This window comes from Natator depressus, chromosome 24 (genome assembly GCF_965152275.1).
Source record: "Natator depressus isolate rNatDep1 chromosome 24, rNatDep2.hap1, whole genome shotgun sequence".
Taxonomy (NCBI): domain Eukaryota; kingdom Metazoa; phylum Chordata; order Testudines; family Cheloniidae; genus Natator; species Natator depressus.
In genome coordinates, this window is record NC_134257.1 from 1,543,670 (window position 1) to 1,566,309 (window position 22,640).

General features: G+C 65.8%; 1 protein-coding gene across 1 annotated transcript; it reads right to left on the reverse strand.

Annotated features, from left to right (window-relative positions):
* Nucleotides 1-6,205: 6,205 nt before the first annotated feature.
* On the reverse strand, nt 6,206-18,544 carry LOC141977397 (immunoglobulin superfamily DCC subclass member 3-like). The gene is given in 15 exon segments (XM_074938862.1): nt 6,206-6,280; nt 6,593-6,740; nt 6,991-7,117; nt 7,477-7,581; nt 8,030-8,218; nt 9,570-9,710; nt 9,948-10,198; nt 11,134-11,299; nt 12,739-12,897; nt 13,172-13,309; nt 13,575-13,613; nt 13,616-13,758; nt 13,987-14,131; nt 14,778-15,095; nt 18,493-18,544. Coding segments are annotated over 15 exon segments (2,196 nt in total).
* Between the last annotated feature and the right edge of the window lie 4,096 nt (nt 18,545-22,640).

Below are 22,640 nucleotides of genomic sequence, written 5' to 3' on the forward strand. Positions count from 1 at the left end.
GCTGAACAGCAAAGTAAAAGAAACAGAGGCAAAAAGGCATCCTTTAAAGAGCAGAAGTTTAAATCATAGGGAGGAAAACAGAAAGGAGCATAAACAGTGGCAAATGAAGTGTAAAAATACAGTTCGGAAGGCCAAAAACGAATTTGAGGAACAGTTAGCCAAAGACTCAAAAAGTAATTTTTTTTTTTTTAAAAAATCGCAAAGTCCATCAGAAGCAGGAAGCTGCTAAACAACCCGCGGGCCCACTGGACGATGGAGGTGCTAAAAGAGCACTCAAGGATAAGGCCATAGTGGAGAAACTACATGAATTCTTTGCATCAGTCTTCACAGCTGAGGATGTGAGGGAGATTCCCAAACCTGAGCCATTCTTTTTAGGTGACAGATCTGAGGAACTGTCCCAGATTGAGGTGTCACTAGAGATTTTGCAACAAATTGATAAATTAAACAGCAATAAGTCATCAGGACCAGATGGTATCACCTAAGAGTTCTGAAGGAACTCAATGTGAAATTCCAGCACTAACTGTCATCTGTAACCAATCATTTAAATCAGCTTCTGTACTAGATGACTGGAGGATAGCTAATGTGATGCCAATTTTTAAAAAGGGTTCCAGAGGTGATCCTGGCAATTACAGGCCTGTAAACCTGACTTCAGTACCAGGCAAACTGGTTGGTTGAAATTATAATAAAGAACACTATTGTCAGACACGTAGATTAACATAATTTGTTGAGGAAGAGTCAACATGGTTTTAGTAAAGGGAAATCATACCTCACCAATCTACTAGAATTATTTGAGGGAGTCAACAAGCATGTGGTCCAGTGGATATAGCGTACTTAGATTTTCAGAGAGCCTTGGACAAGGTCCCTCACCAAAGGCTCTTAAGCAAAGTAAGCTGCCACAAGATAAGAGGGAGGGTCCTCTCATAGATTGGTAACTGGTTGAAAGACAGGAACCAAAGGGTAGGTATAAATGATCAGTTTTCAGACTGGAGAGAGGTAAATAGTAGTGTCCCCCAGGGGTCTGCGCTGGGCCCAGTCCTATTCAACTTCATAAATGATTGGGGGGAAAAGGGGTAAATAGTGAGGTGGCAAAATTTGCAGATGATACAAAATTACTAAAGATAGTTAAGACCTGGGCAGACTCCGAAGAGTACAAAAGGATCTCTCAAAAGAGGGTGACTGGGCAACAAAATGGCAAATGAAATTTAATGTTGATAAATGCAAAGCATAATCCCATATAAAATGGGGTCTAAATTAGCGGTGACCACTCAAGAAAGAGATCTTGGTGTCATTGTGGAGAGTTCTCTGAAAACATCCACTCAATGTGCAGCGGCAGTCAAAAAGTGAACAGATGCTGGGAATCATTAAGAAAGGGATAGACAATATGACAGAAAATACCATGTTGCCTCTATATAAATCCATGGTATGTCTACATCTTGAATACTGCATGCAGATGTGGTTGCCCTATCTCAAAACAGATATATTGGATAGGAAAAAGTTCAGAAAAGGGCAAAAAAATTAAGAGTATGGAACGGCTTCTGTATGAGGAGAGATTAATAAAATTGGGACTTTCCAGCTTGGAAAAGAGATGGCTAAGGGGAGCTATGATAGGGGTCTATAAACTCATGACTGGTGTAGAGAAAGTGGATAAAGTAGTGTTGTTTACTACTTCTCATGACACAAGAATTGGATAGCTCAGCGGTTTGAGCACTGGTCTGCTAAACCCAGGGTTGTGAGTTCAATCCTTGAGGGGGCTATTTGGGGATCTGGGGCAAAAATTGGGGCTTGGTCCTGCTTTGAGCAGGGGGTTGGACTAGATGACCACCTGAGGTCCCATCCAACCCTGATAGTCTATGATTCTAAGAACTAGGGGGTCACCAAATGAAATGAATAGGCAGCAGGTTTAAAACAAACAAAAGGAAGTATTTCTTCACACAGCACACAGTCAACCTGGGGAACTTCTTGCCTGAGGATATTGTGAAGGCCAAGACCATAACAGGGTTCAAAAAAGAACTAGATCAGTTCATGGAGGACAGGTCCATCGATGGCTATTAGCCAGGATGGGCAGGGATGGTGTCCCTAGCTGCTGTTTGCCAGAAGCTGGGAATGGGTGACGGGATGGATCCCGTGATGATTTCCTGTTCTGTTCACTCCCTCTGGGACCCCTGGCATTGGCCACTGTTGGAAGACAGGACACTGGGCTCGATGGACCTTTTGTCTGACCCCATAGGGCCGTTCTTATGTACCCAGCCTGCCCCGGGGCATGGCGTTCCATAACTCCGCTGGGCTCCTACTGACACAGAGAATCCAAGCCCCTCCGCCCCCAGCCAGCGGGAAATGGCAGGAGGGAGGGAAGAAAGGCCAGCTCCTTTCTACCCCATGTGTACCCCCAGGCTCTTGGGTGAGGTGGTGAGGAGGCAAGGGGCTGGCTAGCTCTGGATCAGGGCCAGCCCCCTCCCCCCAACTGCAATAGAAAAATGGACTCCCAGCCGGCAGGGGTACATGCCCAGGGCGTCAGCCCCTGCATTTAGGGCCAGGGCATAGCTCCTGCTGCAGCTGGGTCCTGAGTCATGGGCCTGGGGACCAGCTCCCCCAGTGGGTTCTTGCCCCGTCCCTGGGGCTAGATGGCCCCAGTAGCCCTGCATATGGGGCTGCAGGGGAGAACCCAGTTCCTGGCCATGAGTGCGGGCAGCCCAAACCTTCCAGAGGCTCTGTGGGTCAGCTAAGGGGTGTCTGTCCTGCCTGGGGGAATTGAGGGGTGGGGGAACAAGCACCTGGATTTTGCTCTTGGCCTTTCAGCAGGTGCCCCACTTACCTGCAGGGAGGGGCCTAGGCTTCGCCCTGAGCAGGAAGTTAGGGGCTGCTTCTGATGGCAGCTGGGTGGGACTGTGCCCCCCCCTTGCCCCAGGGGAGGGCTGGGCTGGGCTAGAAGGCAAGCCCTGCCCCCACCACCCCCCTGTGCTCAGCCTATGGGCCTTGTTTGCACGTTGGCCTCTCCAGAGGGGCTGGAAGACCTGTGAGAGGAGCACAGGCCCCGTTTGTCTCCCCTGGGCCCGGGGCAGGTAACTGCTGTTACTAGCCGGGGCTGGATGGGACCAGGCCCCGTAACAGATGCATGGCTCACCCCCAAGGACCCCACTTGCTGCCAGGCTCCTTTTTCCATTTTATTTTTCATTTTAACAGTCAAGAAAGAGGGCCAGGCCCTGTGCTCCAGCTCCCGCGGCTGAACACCCAGCTGCTGCCCTGGCCCTACTGCCCCCCATCCCAGCCACAGCTGGGGGACAGGGTGCTCCTCCCTGGGGCTGGGGAGAGCTATGGGCTGTTAAATGCACCGGCTGGGGGTGCTAGAGGAGCGGTGGGGGGCAGAGGATGGAGGCTGTGAGGGGGTGAAGGCAGGAAGGGTGTGGAGCTAAGGGGCTAGAGCTGAGATTATTCTAAGCCCAAGCTGGGGCTTTCCCCCCACAGGGGCTGCCTCCTCCCAACCCTGCCCCATGCAGGGCTCCCATTGCCTAGAGCCCCAGGGGCAGCAACTGCGCGTTTCAAGCCCTTGAGCCTCTGGATGCAGCGCGTGGGGAGCAGGGGCCAGGTCGTGCTCCTGTCTCCATCCTCTGGCAGGGGGAGGTCCTGGCTTGGCGCTGGCCCAGTTCCTGTTCCCGGCAGGCTGGGCGGTAGTGTCTCCGGGCTGGCTGCTCGGCGGTGCCCGGCCCATTAAAGCTTCTGGGGCGGTTCCAGCCCCAGCACGTTACACAGACAGACGCGCGGACAGAATCTGCTCATTGGTTCTAGCGTTTGTGTCTCGACACATAAGGGCAGCGGCTCCACGGGGCTGGGGATTGGGGCCCCTGGGGGGGGGAGCTTGAACATGGGTCACCCCATTGCAGAGCCTCTTCTCCCCCACCCCCACTGAGGGGCTCAGTCCTGCTGCTGGGGTGGTAGCTCCAGGGGGGGATCTGGGGCAGGGGCTGGCCGAGGGATTTCAAGGCCAGGAGGGATCACAGTGCCTGGCCCACGGCAGAGCTTCCTGGCTGGAGCCCACTGCCACAGGGCACAGCAGCTCCATGGGCATCCGGGCTGCAGGGGGAAGGCCTGGAGTTTGGAGCAGGCCCGGGGCCAGGGCAATCTTTGGCATTTAAGCCCTGGCAGAAGGAGGCAAACACGCTCCCTTCCCCCGGGAGCCTGGCAGGAGCCAGAGCAGCAGCGGTGCTGGGTTGAGGGGGCACAAAGACAGGGCTAACCCCAGCCTGTTCTGGCTGAAGGAGGGGGAACCCACAGGGCAAGGTCTGCTCAAGCCAGCCCCCTGCCAGTGAAATGGGCGCCCTGCACCATGGAGTGAGTTATGGTACTAGCAAAAAGCACTAATTAATACTTGGGGGGCGGGGGGGACTGGTGCCATATGGACCGTGGCGCTGGGAGGTGAGAAAGTGGCACAGGGCATCTTTGGACAAAGTTGGGCAGGGGGCTGGGCCTGGAGTGTCTGTCACATGCTGCCGGGGGCGGGGGGGTGACAAGCCCGGGATTCAGGAGCCCTTTGCAAACAGCAGCCGCTGGCACGCCAGGGCAGAGGCAGCCGCTGGCCCAGCTGCCATGGAGCCGCCGTCTAACAAAGCAAAATCTACATTCATCACTGCACTGGCCACCCCCCCAGTCAACCCAAAGGGCTTTTGGTCACAGGCCGAGCAGGGCGGCCCAGCCGGCTCGCGCACACACAACATTTGGGAGCATGGTTTTCACTCACACACACGGGCGCTTGTTGGCACCGGTGCCAGAAGCTGCCTTTTCCGCCCGGCCTCGTTGCAGGGCACAGGCCAGATGGAAGCAGACGGACAGACAGCACCGGGGGACAAGCGCTGGGCCCAGACTGTCGGCCCAAAGGATGGTTCCAAGTGGCTCCGGCTACTCGGGGGGGGGGGGGGAGATATTCTTCCCCCCCTCCCCGATTCATGCCATGTCCCATGTTTAAAGGGCTGGAAGTGGGACTGGCACCAAGGGGCCTGTGTCATTGCCCCCCCCCCCAGCCCCTTCCAGCTGGAGCACTCCGGAGGGGCGGGGGGGCAGACATTATTGCTTTGCCAAGGGGCTGGGGCTCCTGCCTCTGCAGCTCTTTAGTCCTCCTGGGGGCGGGAGGAGTGGTTCTGTGCCCCCCTCCCGGGCATGCCCTAGTTACCGGAGACACAGCCCTCCCATGGCACTGCCCCGTGCCTGGCATTGGGGGGGGCCTGTGCCCACGGGCAGCAGGACAGGAGCCACCTGTATTGGGAAGACAGAGCTAAGGTGTGGGAGGGCGGGGGGAGAAAAGAGCTCTGGGGCCTGGTGCCCCAACTCAGTGGTGAGATACAGCCAGGCCGGACACCGGGGGGGGGGCACCGGCTCCTTAAAGCTGCACGTCTGGGGCACAATTTTGGCTTTTGTTTTTTTAAAAAAAATATTTGGATAGAGACAAAAATGGCAAAGCAGCAAAGGGAGTTTGAATGGGGGAGGAGGCGGCATTGGGTGCCTGGCTCCCCGCATCGGGGGTGGGGGTTTGGGCGCCTGGCCTCCCCCACACTGGGGGGGGGTCACCCTATGGGATGGTCCCCAGGCCCAGCCACTGGTTCCCATTTGGTTTGGAGCTATTTGGCATCATGGCGCAGGCGCCACCTGGGGGAGGCTGGTAGGATAATTCCTCCCCCTCCCCCCCCCCCCCCCCCCCCCCCCCCCCGTGTATTTTGGCAGGGGGGGAATTGTGACAAACTAGGGAGCTGAACCCCCTCTTTCAGAGGTGGAAGCTCAGGGAGATCTGGAGTTTTCCTTGCTTCCCCGCCCAGGGCTATGGGTGGAGGAGGGGCCCGGTCCTGTCTCGGCAGGGGAGTGGGGGGGGACGAATCCCCTGCCCACATGCACCGGGCTGGGGAAAGGCTGCAGCCCCCTGCCCGTCGGCCCAGCTCATTTCACCCCCCCTCTCAATTTGCCCCAAGGGGCTTTTTGGTACAATGGCCCCTGCACTGGGGGCCTGGGCTGGCGGCAGGGGGGGTGGGGGGCGGTCTGGGGGACACTGCGGGCAGGACGTGGCTGAGGTAGCTTTGGTTTGTGTATCAAAAATAGATCTCCTGAGCCGGGGGGGTGAGGTAGAGTCTTTGGAGGTTCTGGTTAGAGTCCCTGCAGCTGGGGGTGGGCCTGAGTTATGGCCGCCCCCCCCCCCCCGGCTGGGCCCCCAGGCCGGGGGGTGGTGCTACCCCGGGGGCTGCGGGTGGGGGTAGCGCTCGATGGGGACGTCGACATGGGGCACATCTGGGCGCGGCAGGATCTGTAGGAAGGAGGGGCAGGGTCATGCTGTGCCCGGGGTACTGCCCGGCCCTCTCCCCACCTGGGACCTGTGCCCACCTCCTGCGCTAAGCTCCCCTGGAACAGCTCTGGGGCATGGCCCAGCCCAGCCCTTCTGGTCCTGACATCACCACTGCCCCACTCCTCCATCCCTCCCCTCCCTGGGGCCTTGGCCAGCTGCTGGGGCTGGCTGGCTTTGCCCTGCCCTGCCCCAGAAACGTGGCCCCGCACTGTGTCCACCCCCACTGGTGCTCTGTCAGTACCCCCCCCCCAAGGCTGGGCCCCACATCCTCACCTGGGTGACCAGGTCGATCATCTCCACCGGCTTGTCCTGCCCGGGCTGGGTGCACAGGCTGCGGGGGGCATGGCGGGCACCGGGCTGGGCCGGCTCTGCCCCCTGGGGCACCGTCCAGCTGTCCTGAGTGCCGTTCCCGCAGAACAGGCTGCAATGCGGGGGGGGGCGGGTTAGCATGGGGAGCTGCACGGCTCATGGGAAAAGCCCAGGGCTTGCAGTGAGGCCTGGGGGGCACCAGCCCCAGGCCCCCAGCAGCTGGACCCTCTCAGGCCAGGCACGGGGCTAGCCCAGGGAGGGCAGAGCCCTGAGACCCGTGGCCCATGCGAGGGGCCGGAGGGGGGATGCCGGGCGCTTGGTGTGAGGGACGGACAGAGAGAGTGGCTGCCCAGGGGCCTCACCTCCTGCGGTAGCCGAACACGAGGAAGAGGAGGCAGAAGATGATGCAGGCCATGCCGATGTGGACGCCCACCACGACGCCGGCCAGCGAGCTCTCCTCCGGCCGACAGTGGCACACGGGGTCAGCGTCTGCAGGGAGGGAAAGCACAGAGCGTCCAGACAGCCCCGGGCCGGGTCCCCCCTGCACCCCCCACAGCCACAGGGAGCCCAGGGGCCCAGTCCCCCCTTACCCCACATGACCACTGGTTGCCCATGGGCTGGGTCCCCTGCACCCCCCCCACAACCACAAGCAGCCCATGGGCCTGGTCCCCCTGCCCCGCCATGGCCAGGCCCCCCAGTTGGCTGCTTCCTGCTGGGGGGGGGGGTGTTTCTCCCCCAGGCACGCAGCAGGGCAGTGCAGAGCAGAGGGGAACAGACCCAGGAGTCCTGGCTCCCAGCTGGGTGCTGTCTTTGGCCCAGCCAGGCCCCGCCACCCGCCGGCCCCTCACCCAGTGTCTGGCCGCTCCCCTCCAGCCGAATGACCCGCACGGTGCTGTTGCTGTCTCCGTTCCCGTTGAAGGCCTGGAGCTGGAGTTCGTAGGTGGCCGAGGGCTCTGTGGGGAAGGAGCCGCAGGGCGTGAGCAGGGGGCAGGGGCTGCCTCCCGCAGGGGCACTGGGCTGGCTGGACATGGGGGGGGTGGGGGAGAGCCCTGCTCCAGGATGGGGGTGGGGCAGTGCCAGGGGTCACCCCAACACAGAGAGAAACCCAGGGGACCCTCACAAAGGGGCTGGGTGGCGGGCATGAGGTGCTCCGGGCTGCATGGAGAGGGACAATGGGGGGGCCTCAGGCCTGCAGGGCAGAGGGACTGTGGGGGGCACAGGGCTGCATGGAGGCAGTTGTGGGGTGGGGCACAGGGCTGCAGGGGGGAAGGACCATGGGGGGGCACAGAGCTGCATGGAGGGAGATGGGGGGGGCACAGGGCAGAGGGGCTGTGGAGGGGCACAGGGCTGCATGCAGGGGGTTTGGGGGGGGCACAGGCCTGCGGGGGGAGAGACACTCACCCAGGTTGCTGTAGACGTAGGAGTTGGCCGTGCTGGCCAGGAGCTGCGGCCCCTCAAAGTGGGGGCTGGGCAGTTTGCGGAGGAAGAGTTTGAAGCCCTCGATCCGGCCTGGCTGGGGGGGCAGCGCCCAGAAGACCTGCACCGCGCTGGTGTTGAGCACCTTGGTGAAGAAGCTGGGGGCTGCGGGGACTGAACAGACTGTGGGGCTCAGCACCCGGTACTGGGACAGCCCCCCCCCCAGCCCTCAAGGAGGCAGGGCGAGGGCGCTTATTCACAGCTCTTCATCCAGCACAGAAATGCAGCCACCTCTGGGGTGGAACATGGCAGCTGCTGGCTAGCTGCCCAGCATGCTGGGACAGGAGAGGAAGCAGGATCCTATGGCCAGTTGTAGCTGAAGGGGTGTGACGAAGTGGGACTGTTCTTAATGTTTCCTCTGAATAGTGTGGGGGTGCCTCAGTTTCCCCTAGGCAGTTCTTAAGTATCTAGGGGGTGGGATAAGGGGGTATGATCACTGCAGAGCCCTAGAGGGCAGGTGTGTGCAGGGGTCTGGACACAGAGAATGGCCGACACCCTCTTTCCTGGCAACTGATGGCCTGGGCTCTTCCCCCCTGCAAGCTGAGAGCTAAAGGGTTGGAGACCAAAGGAATCCGGTGCCCTCCTGGCCCGGGAAAGGGACAAAGCCCAGAGGAGGGGGGGGCTGGAGAGAGTTTCAGTTTTGGGGCTGGCTGGGACATGGAGTGAAGGGCAGACGGGGTTGTCTGGCTCACTGCCCCTCAAAATGGACCCGGCTGAGGGGTCCTGTTCTCTGCACCTACAAGCTCTGTGTTAGACCATGTCCCTGTCGTCTAATAAACCTTCTGTTTTACTGGCTGGCTGAGAGTCACGTCTGACTGCGGAGTTGGGGGGCAGGACCCTCTGGCTGCCCCAGGACCCCGCCTGGGCGGACTGGCTGTGGGAAGCACAGGGAGGGGCAGAGGATGCTGAATGCTCCGAGGTCTGACCCAGGAAGGTGGAAGCCGGGGGAGCTGTGTGTCCTGCAGACAGGCTGCTCCCAGGGAGGAGACTTCCCCAGAGTCCTGCCTGGCTTCGTGGGGAGCAGCTCCAGAGCATCGCCCAGGGACCCCGTGACAAGGGGGGATTCAGTGTGGGAGCAGCCAGACCCCCAACGGTGGGACTAGGCCAGGCATTGGGGTGGGGGGGCACCCTGGCCTTTGTGACCAGGGCTCAGGAACTGGGGTGTAGCGCACCTAGGAAAGGGGGCACCTAGTGGAGCACAGCACCCCCTAGTGCCGTACTGGGGCCAGCACCGGTGAGCCCCACCCCTGCCCCCTGCAGCCCCCCGGGCCCCCCAGCGAGCCCCACCCCCGCTCCTCAGCACCTCCAGTGAGTCCCACCCCCACCCCAACACCCCCTACTGAGCCCCGCCCCCACTCCTCAGCACCCCTTGCTGAGCCCCACCCCGCCCCCTGCAGCCCAGTGCCCCCCAGGGTCAGGCTGGGGCACGGGGGCAGCTCGGGTTCCCCGGCGGGGGGGCTCTTACTGCTGCCCATGGTGGTGGCCAGGACGGGCTCCGAGGCCTGGCTGGCCCCCAGCGGCGAGCAGGCTCGGAGGCGGAGGTGGTAGGGGGTGGCTGCCGCGGCCTGGGGGCTGGCGGGGGCTGGGGGCTGCCGCGGCCTGGGGGCTGGCGGGGGCTGGGGGCTCACTGCGGGTCAGGCTCAGGGCCGGGGGGGCACTGGGGTTCACTGGAGGTCATCTCAGGGCATGGAATTGGCGGTGGCTGGGGGGTGCAGCCTGGGGGCTTGGCGGGACGGACGCGGGGTGGGAGGTGGGGGAATGTAACTGGGGGGAGCCCGGGGGGGAGTGAGGGCTCGGGGGGGCGTTTCTGGGGGGCACGGGGTGGGGGGTTAGGGCCGCTCACCTCCCGCCCTGCGGATGTGCAGCACGTAGCCAATGAGCCCCTCGGTCACCTCCGGGGGGGGCTCCTGCCAGGACACTTGGATGGAGGTGGTGGAGAGCGCGGCGGCCCGGACGCCCTCGGGGGAGCTGGGCAGCTCCTGGGCCAGGGTGAGGGCCAGGCGGGCGCTGGCCTGGTTGGTGCCCGCGCTGTTCTCAGCCATGCACTGGTAGATAGCTTCATCCCCCACCGTGAGCCCCTGGAGCAGCAGGGTGCTGGGGGAGCCGGGGGGGGGGGGGGGCTGGGATCAGCCCTGCCCCCGAGCCAGCCGGTCCTCCGCCCTGGGGACGGTGCCCCGTTCCCTGCCCCCCTGAGCCAGCCGGTCCTCCGCCCTGGGGACGGTGCCCCGTTCCCTGCCCCCCTGAGCCGGCCGGTCCTCCGCCCTGGGGACGGTGCCCCGTTCCCTGCCCCCCTGAGCCGGCCGGTCCTCCGCCCTGGGGACGGTGCCCCGTTCCCTGCCCCCCTGAGCCGGCCGGTCCTCCGCCCTGGGGACGGTGCCCCGTTCCCTGGCCCCCGAACCGGCCGGTCCTCCGCCCTGGGGACGGTGCCCCGTTCCCTGCCCCCCGAGCCGGCCGGTCCTCCGCCCTGGGGACGGTGCCCCGTTCCCTGCCCCCCTGAGCCAGCCGGTCCTCCGCCCTGGGGACGGTGCCCCATTCCCTGGCGCCCGAGCCGGCCGGTCCTCCGCCCTGGGGACGGTGCCCCATTCCCTGGCGCCCGAGCCGGCCGGTCCTCCGCCCTGGGGACGGTGCCCCATTCCCTGGCGCCCGAGCCGGCCGGTCCTCCGCCCTGGGGACGGTGCCCCATTCCCTGGCGCCCGAGCCGGCCGGTCCTCCGCCCTGGGGACGGTGCCCCATTCCGTGCCCCCCAAGCCGGCCGGTCCTCCGCCCTGGGGACGGTGCCCCATTCCCTGCCTCCCTGAGCCGGCCGGTCCTCTGCCCTGTGGACGGTGCCCCATTCCCTGCCTCCCTGAGCCGGCCGGTCCTCTGCCCTGTGGACGGTGCCCCATTCCCTGCCCTACAGCCAGCCGGTTCCCCGCCCTGGAGCCAGCACCCCCTGGAAGGCCAGGGCACCATGCCCCAGTTCCTCCCCACCCCCCAAGCTAGCTAGTTCCCTGCCCTGGGGCTGGATCGGGACCAGCACCCCACCTCACCTGTTGTTGTGGGTGAGTTTGATGTTCTCGCTCGGCACCAGGATCTTGCCGTTCTTCAGCCAGATGAGGTGGGGCTCGGGGACACCCTCTGCCACGCACGTGAAGATGGCGTGGCTGCCCAGCGGCTTGGACACCGACAGGGGCCACTGCACGAACTCCGGGGGGGCTGCGGGGAAGGGGGGTGTTGGGTGGGGAGCGGACTGGGGAAAGCTGCCCCTGCCTCCCCCCCGTCCACCCCAGCTCCTGAGTCTCCCTGCCCCGCCCACCTACCTCCCGTGGGGGGAGCCCCGCACTCCCACCCCTGGCCTTGGCACAGTGACCCCCCAGGACCCCAGCAGATGCCGAACAGGTACCAGCCATGCGGCCAGGGCCTGGGCAGAGCCTGGAGTGACCCCAGCTGGGCCGGGCGGTGACCTGTGGCCAACACCCAGCCCCAGCAAGCCGCTGGCACCCCAGGGAGTGGGGCTGGGCCTGGGGAGGGCAGCACGGACCCCCTCCAATCTCATGCACTGGCCCGTGGGCCCTGGCCTGTCTGGGTGACTTGCCCATCAAGGCATCGGCCTGGGGCGGGCAGAAATCCCCCTGCACCCCCCGACTGCAGCCCCTGGCTCCCAGCTGCCGAGCGTCCCTCCCCCAGATCATCTGAGCCCCTCAGCCCCACAATAGCCGCCCCTCGGCTGCCGTGAGACCGGCGCAGGGCCCAGCTGGTGCGCCGAGAAAGGCCCCCTAAGCCGCTGTGACAGGGCTGCATCTCATCAGCGCCAGCAAAGGCAGCAGCCCGGGCCGCACAAAGCCAGCGGCAGCAGGTCGGGGCCCATCTTCTGGGGGGGGCGGGGGGGCTGTGTCCCTCGCCCTGGGCTTCAGCCCTGCTCCACCAACCAGCACTGGGAGAGGGGCCAGGGGCTGGGCTGAGCCTGGGACCTGCCCCCCAAAACAGGGTCCCTGCCCATGGGGGAGATCACTGGACTGACCTCCCCTGCTCTGCTTGGAATCGGACCCCAGCCCTGTCCGAGTTGGGGTGTGTGGGGGGGGCTCCTGCCCCCACTGTGCTGTGAATTCTGCCCCCCAGCTGGGGTTGGCAGGGGGAGCCCCCAATCCCTGGGGCCCCTCCCCTGCCAGAGCCCTGGGCTCTCTGATCCCAGCATCACGCCCCTAGAAGCAGCCGTGGGTCCCAGTCAGTCCCAGCCCCCCACCCCGGGCTGGAGGAGTAGTTGGCTGGCCGGCCAGGCCAGCTGCTGAAGGTGATTTATTCCCATGCCAGCCCCCCGCTGCGGGAAGGGGCTCGGCAGGTTCCCAGCCCCTCTGCAGCCTGGGGAAGGGGGTGGCTAGGAAGAGGTCACCAGGAAGGGGACGGGAGGGTCACGCCTCCCACGACCTTTGCCCCATTGCTCACACAAAGCCAAGTGCGAATTGTCCTGTCCCGTCCCTCCCCCATCTGCTCTTGCCGGCTCGGGGGCTGACTGTCTGTCCAGGCATTTGTAAGCCATCTGTCCTCCATTGGCCTGTGTCCGTCTGTTCCCTGCGGGCCTCTGCCCCTCACCAGCCCCCGTCCCGGGAGGCCAGCAGGTGCCCCTCACTCCCGACCCGCAGCCCCAGCAGACTCACCCTGCACCATGAGGATGCCCTGGGCTGTGCGGCGCACGCGGGTGCCAGGCCGGTTGGCAGCGCACACGTAGACCCCGGCGTGTTTCACCGAGACGTCTGAGATCATGAGGTTGCCAGTTCCCAGCACCTGGATCCCTTCCACGCCGATGGAGCGCCCATCTGGGAGTGGGGGGAGCCGGGGTGAGGGGGGACAGGGCCATGTCCCTGTGGGGGAAAGGCCCCATTTCCCCTCCCTGTGGTCTGTCAGCCAGGGGATCTGTGCATCCCCCAGGCACTCATCCCTCAGCCCCACGGGCCCCCCCTCAGCTCCCCCAATATTCACCCCCTCTCCCGTGTCACCCTGTGATCTCCAAGGGCTCTTTCCAGCCCCCACCCCCGAAACTTCCCCCACAAACCGACCATGTCCCCAGGAGCAACCTGGCGCCCCCCTCACCGAGCCGGCTCCAGGAGACAATGGGACGCGGGTTGCCGGTGGCGATGCACTCCAGGATAGCCGTCTGGTGCACTGTGATGGTCAGGTTCTGGGGGCCCGACAGGATCATGGGCTCCTTGTAGAGTTTGGGGGCTGAGACTAGGGAGAGAGGGTGATAATAGAACCCAGGAGTCCGGGCTCCCAGCCCGCCCCCACAGCTCTAACCCCCCCAGACCCCACTCCCCTCCCAGAGGTGGGGAGAGAACCCAGGAGTCCGGGCTCCCAGCCCCCCTGCTTTAACCCCCCAGACCTCCCTCCCAGAGCCAGAGATAGAACCCAGGAGTCCAGGCTGCCAGCCCCAACTCCACTCCCAGAGCTGGGGAGAGAACCCAGGAGTCCGGGCTCTCAGCCCCCCTGCTCTAACCCCTTGTCTGGGCTCCTACTGGTGGCCCTGCACCCGGCCGGGCCCGCGCTCACCACTGATGGCCAGCTGGGCCTCCTGGCTGCAGCGGCTGTTGGCGATGTTGCTGGCCACGCAGCGGTAGGAGCCCACGTCGGCTCGCTGCACCCCGGCGATCTGCAGGATGCCGGCCGGCAGCAGGGTGAACCTGCGGGGGAGTGCAGAGGTCAAGGAGCGGAGCCGGTGCCCAGGGCAGGGGCTAAGACCTGGGGCAGCCTGGCAGGGAGCTGAGCCCCAGTCCCTTGTGTGGGGAGCGCAGTGCAGAGCTCGCAGAGCCCCTCCTTCCCCCCCAGCTGGACCAGCCCGGTCCCACTGTCACCCCCCCCCCGCCCCCAGCTGGGCCGGGCGTGGCTCTCAGCCCCCCAGCTGGGCTCACCGGTGGTCGCCGTGCGGCAGGGCCGTGCGGTTGTGCTCCCAGGTGATGGTGGCCTCGGGCACACCCTGGATGAGACACTGGAACCGGGCGACGCCGCCTTCCTCCACCGCCATGGACGCCGGGTGCATGTGGAACGTGGACAGGGCTGTGGGGGGAGGCACCCGTCAGGGCAGAGACACCCCCCACCGGGCACCTCTCTGGACACTGACCCCAACAGACAGGTGCTCCCCCTCCCAGGTCCTGGCCCCCCATCTCCCCTCTGCAGTCACCCCCCACTGCGCTCTCCCTCAGAGCAGTGCCCTTCCAGGCCCCGCCTTGCACAATCCCGATGCAGGACTCTGGGGCGGCTGCCACATGCCAGGTGAGGGGACGGGGGCTGACCCGTGTCTGAGCCTGGGGGGCACCCAGCAGGGAGCTGGCTTCTCAGGGCCCCACATGGCAGAAGGCAGAGGCAGGAAGGAGCAAAGGAGGGTCCAGCCCCAGCTCACCCCCCACCCCATGTACCCACAGGCAGGGGGGCTGAGGCACCCACAACATGTTAAGCTTGTGGGGGGTGGGACCAGGGCTCCGCCTTCAGTCAGCTCAGCTGGGACCCCCCTCCCCCGAGTGGGTTTGGAGCCCAGACACACCCGCCCCTCCCAGCCCTGCACCCCAAACCCTTGGGGAGGGTCTGAGAGGGCTGGGCCCACGTGCAACATCCACCAGTGGCGACTGGAGCCGCGAGGGCTGGCCCATGGCCCGTGGCACTGAGAGCCGGGCTGTGGGCTGGCGCGTGCCCGGCCCCGACTCACTGGCGAGCTGCACGCGGGCCTTGCGGCTGATCAGCAGCCCGTCACGGTTCTGGGCAGCACAGCTGTAGTCGCCCACGCTGGTCTGGTTGGCGGCGCCCCCGCCCCGGGGCCGGCGGTGGAAGCTCTCGATGCGCAGCGAGCCGTTGGCCAGCACGGCCGTGTGGCTGTCGTTGCCCAGAGCCGCCCCGTCCTTGTGCCAGGAGATGCTGACGGGCGGCTCCCCCTCCACCTGGCAGTGCAGCACCAGGGGCCGCTCCTGCACCGCGATGACGTCCGCCGGCTCCAGCAGGAACGCCAGCTCCGAGGGGCGGCCCAGCCCTGTGGGGAGCAGCCGTTAGACCTCAGGGCCCCACGGAGCCTGCAAAGCACCAGGGGCTGGATCCCACGGCCAGCACTTCTCAGGCAATGCCCGCAATGGGGCAGGATTGGGCCCTAGCTTCCTGGGCCGCTGGGAGCAGGATCAACCCAGGGTGGGTTTGTTACTCTCCAGTCACACGCACCCCTCCCGCCGGCACCTCCATCCCCTCCCCTCCCTCTGTCCTCCCCTCCCTCTCTTCGATCTGTAACCTCCATCCACCCCCTCCAGCACCATACACAGCCCTGCAGCCAACCCTCCATCCAGCCGCACCTTTCAATCCCTCCATCCAGGACCCGCCTACCTGCCCGGCTAGCCCTCCCTCCACCCATGGTCTGCACAGACACCTCCACCCCTCCTTCTGGCCACCATCTCTACAGCCCGTGGCTAGCTCCCCTCGTCCACACACCCACCTCCTCACCTGCTTGCCATCCCTCCGTCTAGTGCCAGAGATTCCACCCACCCGCCCTCCCCCCGGCTCTCCCTAAGTGCCCAGCCCAGCTTCCCCCTTGAGTCACCCCACAGCGCTGAGCGGAGTCTCACGCCCCCCAGGCCTGCCTTGTCAGCCACCTCTGGGGCAGGACGTGGCAGCTGCTTGTACGCTGCACAGCCAGAGAGTGGGACAGGCCAGGAAGTGAAAGATCCTGGCCCAGCCCCACCCTCCGGCCCCCCCTCATCCCCTGCATATCCCCGCCCTGCCTCTGGCCTGGCTGCCAAGTGGCCCCGGGGCTGAGGCTCCCCCAGCTGCTTAGCCCTGGCTGAAGGGCTGGGCGGGGCGTGACGCTGGGGTAGAGCTGGGCCACAAGAGCAGCAGTTCCAGGGTTTCCAAGTGGGACTCTCCATGCGCCCCCCCACCCCCCAGCTACCCAAACCTGCCTGCGCTGGAGCCCAAGAGTCGATGCCTGGGGTTCCCACAGACCCACAGCTCAGCCCCACACTCTGCCCCGACCAGCTGGCCTGGGGCACCCAGGGAAACGTGCCCAGCTCACGCACTGACACACCAAGCACACGGATGCAGTGTCTGCCCATGTGTGGCATGAACATGCACCCCCCCATCGGCGTGCAATGCACACACGTACCTTCGCAGCGTGTGCACCCAATGGGCAGGCCAGACACAACACCCCAAGAGCCGTGCTCAAGGGGTCAGTGACCCCCCCATGCACATGGCATGACACACCTGTGTAATTCATGCAAGTGCACAAAATACACATGCCACTGCCGTCCCCCCGTCCCCCAAGAGCAAGCCACAGCTGTGTGCGCAGCACGGACCAGCCTGGAGCGTGTAACCGTTCTGCTGGAGCAATGCACACTCAGGTGCTTCCGTAACGACCAGCTGCACCCTAGCCCCTCCTGGCACCCAAGCGGGCCGGTCCATCTGCCTCAGGCATGGGAAGGAGGCCCTGTAAGGGTGTGCCAGGGGGTGTTTGCCTCTCCACCCGGCTAATGCCTGGATGAGACCACAGATACTGCTCTCCTCTGGGTGCCTTGCCCTCCGCTGATATGTGGGAGCCATTTCTGAGCCCTGCTCAGCTCCCGGCCTCGCTGGGGCCCTGTGGCAAGGAGTCCCCCAGGCTCTCACTCTGCCACCAGAGACCCGGCTCCTCGGGGGAGGGGCTTGTGGGCCATTCACTGCTGGGCGCAGAGTACGCCGGCCTGTGCTCCGAGTCCCCGGGGCCTTTCACCGTCCCCGGGGCCCATCTCTGCCGCCGTGCCCCCCTTCCAGCTCCACAATCCCTGGGATTCTCTCGACTCTTGCTGGGCAGCCCCTGGCTCCTGTCCCCAGGTGCCCGCGCCTGCTCCCAGGGTGGGAGGGGGCAGGTAACTCTCGGTGACAATGGAGCTGCGAGTGGGCGGGGGGGGGACACAGGGATTTGCCAGCCTGACATCTTGATGGATGCTGCCTTTCAGCCTGGCCTTAGCAACTGCGCTGGGGGCAGGGAGGCCCTGTGGTGGGGCTGGGCCCCCGCCTGGGAGGGAAACAATGGGGCAGGTCAGAGGGTGTGGAGGCAACCTCCTTTGTGCTCCTGGCAGGCACAATAGCCCCCACCCCCACCTTGCCTGACAGGGGCCCCGGCGGCCCATCTGCCTGGCTGGCCTGGCCCACGCGACCAGCTCACTCGGGGTGAGGTTCCCATGACTCGCCCCATCACTCAAAGGCGCTCGCCCTCCCTCCAATCCATCACCGCCCTGTCCCCTCCCCGACACCCTGGCGCTGCCCCCAGGCTGGGGGTCCCGAGCACCAGTGGAGAATTGTGGGGGGCAGGGGAAGAGGGAGCACAGGTGGGGACTTGGGGCTGCAGCATCCCCCCAATCCAAAGGGGGCTCAGCCAGCCCAGACCCCCCATCACTGGGCCACAATGGGATATGGATTAACGCTGCCACATCAGACAGGCTGGGGGAAGGGGGAAACTAGCCCCCCAGTACAAACACACTGAGAACTATGGGGTGACAGAAAAAAGTGGGGCCCCACCCCCACTTCGTCATCTCTAGTGCCTGCCACCTGAGGGGCTCAAAGCTGCTTAACTAATACCAGCCTCATAAATGTGCCCAGCCCCCCTTTTAACCCACTAGACCCCACTCCCCTCCCAGAGTCGGGGAGAGAACCCAGGAGTCCTGGCTCCCAGCCCTGCTCTAACTGCTAGACCCCGCTCCCCTCGCAGAGCCCGGGTCCATGGAAGAGTACTGCTCCCCCACTCCGGCTACCTGAGCAGTCCTCATGGGCCTGGGGGGATCCCCAAACCTACACCGCGGACAAACAGGCAGCGCCCCACTGTCTCTGGGTGAGGGGAGCCCGGCTGGCTTCCGGCCCCCTTCGCCCTCTGCCCCACACTCTGCCTAGAGCCAGGCAGGCTCCTGCCCCCTGCCCCCCAGGTGTCCCCAGCCTGGGGATCCAGCCAGAGACAGCATCTCTGGGCGGGGGGTGGGCGCTTGGGGACGGACCCAGCTGGCTGCCCCACAGCACAGGGTCAGACCTACAGCGCGTGGGGGGGGCACCTGTTCCCTCTGTTCTAGTGCTGCGCCCCCCCGGCCTCCGGGGCCCGCAAGGGGTCACCCCCAGCTCACGCGGTTTAAAGCCCCCCCCCCGTCTTTTGGGGCTTTCCCACTGGCTGGCCCCGGGCACTAGTGTAGACGGGCCCCTGAGCGCTGGCCAAGGCCCCTGGCGTGGAGCGGCCGGGGCCGAGCCGGGACCCACCGGCCTGGGTGTGCGGGGAGAGATGCCCCCTGGGACCCGATCCTGCCCCACAGGCCCCGGGCTCAGACCCCGGCTCGGGGCGGTGAACGGGGGTGAATCCAGCCCTGCCCCCGCAATCGCTGCCCGGCCCCCGGCGGCCCCGTCCCGCGGCTCCCCCCGCCACTAACCGCAGCCCTGGAGCAGCAGCAGCCCGGCCAGGCAGAGCCGCCACCGGGCCATGGCCCGGCCGGAGGGGGGTCCCGGCCGGGGGGCTCAGAGACCGGGGCCGCGGGGGGGCCGGGCCCTGGGGACCCGCGCCGGGAAAACTTTCTCCAACTCGCCGCTGCCGCTTTCCGCGCCGCCTCCGGTTCGGGTTCGGGTTCGGGTCCGGTCCGGTCCCCCGACCGCCCTGGCGCCGCCGTAACTTCCCCGCCGGCTGGCGGAGCCGCCCAGCGCCCACTGACCCGCCCGCGGGCCGGCCGGGGGGAACGGGACGGGACGGGGGCTGGGGAGGGAGCGGCCGCCCAATGGCAGCGCGGCACCAGGTGACGGGCTGGGCTCGCCCCGCCCCAGTCCGGATCTGCGAGGCTCGGGGTTCGGGGGGGACCCCGGCTGCGCCTCTCACTCGGCACCGGAGCCTGCCGTCCCCGGGGGCTGGCGGGGGAGGGGGCCCGGTCCGGTGCCCCCAGCTTGGAGCCGCCCCAGGCTCAGACTCCCCCGGGAAGTTGGGGTGCAGCCAGGGCTGGAGGGGAGCAAACAAACAGCGGAGTGAAGGAGGAGCCTTCCCCGGGCAGCCTCCCCCCCCCCAAAGCTGCAGAGGGCCTCGGGGTGCAGAGGCGGGCCGCGGGGGCCCGGGATGGGGGGAAGCCAGAGGCGGGGGGTATTTTAGGGACAAACTCGGGACTAACTGTCCGGGGTCGGGGTCCGGAGCCCCCCCGATCTCTCCTGCTCTGCTGGAAGCAGGGGCCGGGCGATGGAGAGCAGAGAGGCCGCACAAGGAGTTACTACTGTCTTCGCAACCTCGAAATTACCCTGCGGAACTCACCGCCACGGGATGCCTCTAAAGCCAAGACTTTAGCAAGATTCGCCGGGCTAGGCCCTTTCTAGTTGTTTGGCTTAATCCAACCACGGGGCTGGGGGGGCGGGGGCGGAGTAAACACCCCCCACCCCGTGTTCCGGGCGTTAAGCTGATCTCTGTGTTTGGAGAGCCGATGGAGGGGGCCACCGGCTCCGTCCGCTGTGGGTCCCGTTTCTGGTGGGGATTTAGGGGGGGTGGATCCTCCCTACGGGGCCCCGCTGCAGCCCTGGGGCGCTGGTGAGGGGCGCTGGCGACGGAGCCCAGGCAGGGCCGCTGTCCCAGGTGCTGAAATCTGCCCTGGCCCAGAGAGGTGCTGCTGGGGGGTGGGGGGGACCATTCCCCCGCCCCCGCCGCTCCAGGCAGCCAGCGACCCCCAGCCCCGCCCGCGCGCTCCCCGGGCCATGGGCCGGCCCAGGGGCTGCTTGGCCCGGGGGGGTGAAAGAGGCCTGGCCGAGCCCCTCCGTCTGCCCGGCCACCAGCGGCTCCAGGCCGGTTTGCAGGGACCCTGGCCCCAGCTGGGGGCGGGGGGGGCACACATACTCAGGCCCAGCTAGGATGTTGGGGGGGCGGGGGCGGGACTCCTGGGTTCTGTCCCTGGCTCTGGGAGGGGGGCGCTCCCGTGGATTTGACGCAAATCTCAGAACAAACCCTTGATCCCAGCTCAGCTCCGCAGCCAAGGTCCGGCTCCTGCCAGAGTGGGGGGCGTGGGGGGCTGCAGCACCCCGGAAATCAGGCCCGGAGTCAGGATCCCAGAGAGGGAGCCGGCGCGGGAGGGGGGGCGTTTCTCTCAATGAACCAGGCTCGGGGGGGGGGGGAAGAGGGGAGGGGTCTCCCCCTGTTGGGGCTCGGTCCCATTCAAAGCTGGGCCTGACCCCCCCGGCGCCCCCCGGCGCCCCCCTCGCCAGCAGCTTCGGCTCAGGGAGCCACTGTCCCGGATCTCCCCCCCATCCCATCAGCTGCACTCCGAGCCCCGGCAGTTACCCAGGGAGGCGGGCCCCCGCCCCTAATCCGCGCCCCATTCACGGTGTCACTTTCGCCAGCGGTTAGCTCCATTCTCCGCGGACAAAGGGGCGCAGGGGGCCGCTGGCCCCTTTATGGCAGGGAGCCGGCGGCGGGGGGGGGGGCTGCCCACCGCCCCCTCGCTCCAGCCCCGCCTCCTCCCTGTGCCCCTCACTCTGGCTTCTGGACAGCGGGGCGGGGTGTGTGTGGGGAGCCTCTGGGAGGAGGCCCCAGAGTGGGATAAAGGACGGGGGGGTCCATACTGCCCCCCCCCGTCCCTGGGGCCCAGGCTGCAGGGCGCCGCCGGGGCCAGTTGGTGAATTTTATTCCTCGGCCCCCCGCACCCCCAACGCCGGGAGGATTAGGGGGGCTGCCGAAAGCTGGGGGAGGGGAGGACTCCGCTGCCCCCCCAGACCTCAGAACCGCGCCCCCCATCTCACCGAGTGGGGGGGCTGCCAGATGTCCCCTGTGCTGGACTCGTCCCCCCCGAGGGGCTTGGAGAACCGGCCCGTCTGGTACTCATGCAATGGGGCGTCGCTGCCTGCGGGGGGGGGACGGACACGGGGGGGGCACCCAGCGGTTGTGCCGCAGCTCAGTTGTTCCAACAGCAACAACCCCCCCGCCCCCCCTCAGGGCCAGGGCGCCCCCAGCCCGCCCCACCTGACACCGGGGTGAGGGGGGAGCCGGAGGGGGGTCTCAGGCCAGTAGCTGCCCCAGGCCCCGTCACAACCACGTTCTCCCGCAGCGCCACTGCCTGGGACCCCCAACCCCGCTAGGCTCCTGGGGGGGGATTTCTCTGCAGAGACCCCGCACCCCCAAACCTCGCTGCGCTGGAGAAGCAGAAAGAGGGGCACGTGACAGACTCCCCCCGACCCACGGTTCCCTGCTAGCCCTGCCCTCCCCCAGCTCTGCCGGTGCCCCTCAGTCCCGACCCGCAGCCCCCGCCAGCCCAGCCCTGCCCCCCCCCAGCTCTGCCGGTGCCCCTCAGTCCCGACCCGCAGCCCCCGCCAGCCCAGCCCTGCCCCCCCCCCAGCCCTGGTGGGTTTTGCAATGGGCACCAGGGGCTCGGCGGGGCGGCGGGTGGGAGTTTCCCGGGCAGGTTTCAGCCCCGGGTTCTGCCTGAGATTAATTTGACCTGGACCCTGCACCTCCCCCCCCCCCCCCCCCATCAAACCCAACTAAACCAGGGTCCTCGCAAACAGCCTCCGGCGCCCTCTAGTGGGGAAACTGGGGAACTGCGGCCTCGTGGGGACACTGACACCCCCCCCCCCCCGCAACTTTCCTTGCAGGAGCCAGGCGGGAGGGGGAGACGCTTCCTCTCTGGCGGGACCCCTAAGAACCAGCCTCTTTTGTTACCCCAGGAGCTGTCACCCCGGCCAAAGGTTCCCCTCACTTCCGATCCGCAGCCCCCTGCCCGCCCCCCCGGACCTGCCAGTGCCCCCACTCCCGACCCACAGCCCCCTGCTATCCCAGACCCAGCAAACCTGACCCCACTTCGCAGTTTGGGTTGAAATCAGGGGATTTACCCAGCCTAGGGCATGGATCCTGGGGATTGTGGGGGTGGGGGCAGCATTTGCATGAGCTGCTCTGGGGGGGCGAGCAGGGACCCCCACCCCAGGCCGCTGAGGTCAGGACAAGGGGCAGATTCCTCTTCCCTCCCTCTGGGGACAGCGGGGCTCATGCCAACAGCTTTAACCTTGGGGCAGAGGGGGGGTGGAGTTCGTGTCTGCTTCCTTGGCCCCCCCTTCTGCAGCTTCCCCCCCTTGAGGCTTCCAGAGGGGAGAGGCCTCTATCTGTCTGGGGCACGTATGGCCACAGAATATCAGGGTACCTGGCCTAGAGACACCCCCCCTTCGAGCCTGCAGGAGTCCGAACAGCTGAGGAGGGTGGGTGGGACGGGGGGGCATGCACAGGGGCTAATTTGGGGATGGCCACGGTCCGACTGCCACGTGGCTCTTGCTCATTCATGTCTCCAGTGGCAGAGAGTTCCACAGGGTGGACCCAGCCAGCAGGCCCAGTGCATATGCAGGGGCTGGGGGAGGGGGCACTTCCATGGAGCCCTAGTGATGCCCTGGCAGGGCCCAGGTTCGTGGGGCTCAGTTCTAGTGTCTAGCAGGCTGCCGGGGAGGAGATTGTGTCCCATGGACCAGGGTGCAACCTACTGCCCAAGCCCAGCCCAGGGCAGGTTCAATGTGCAGGCGGGTGCCTGGAACATGGGGGTGGCCCGATCACGTCCCTGCCTGCCACCCGTGGGCGGGC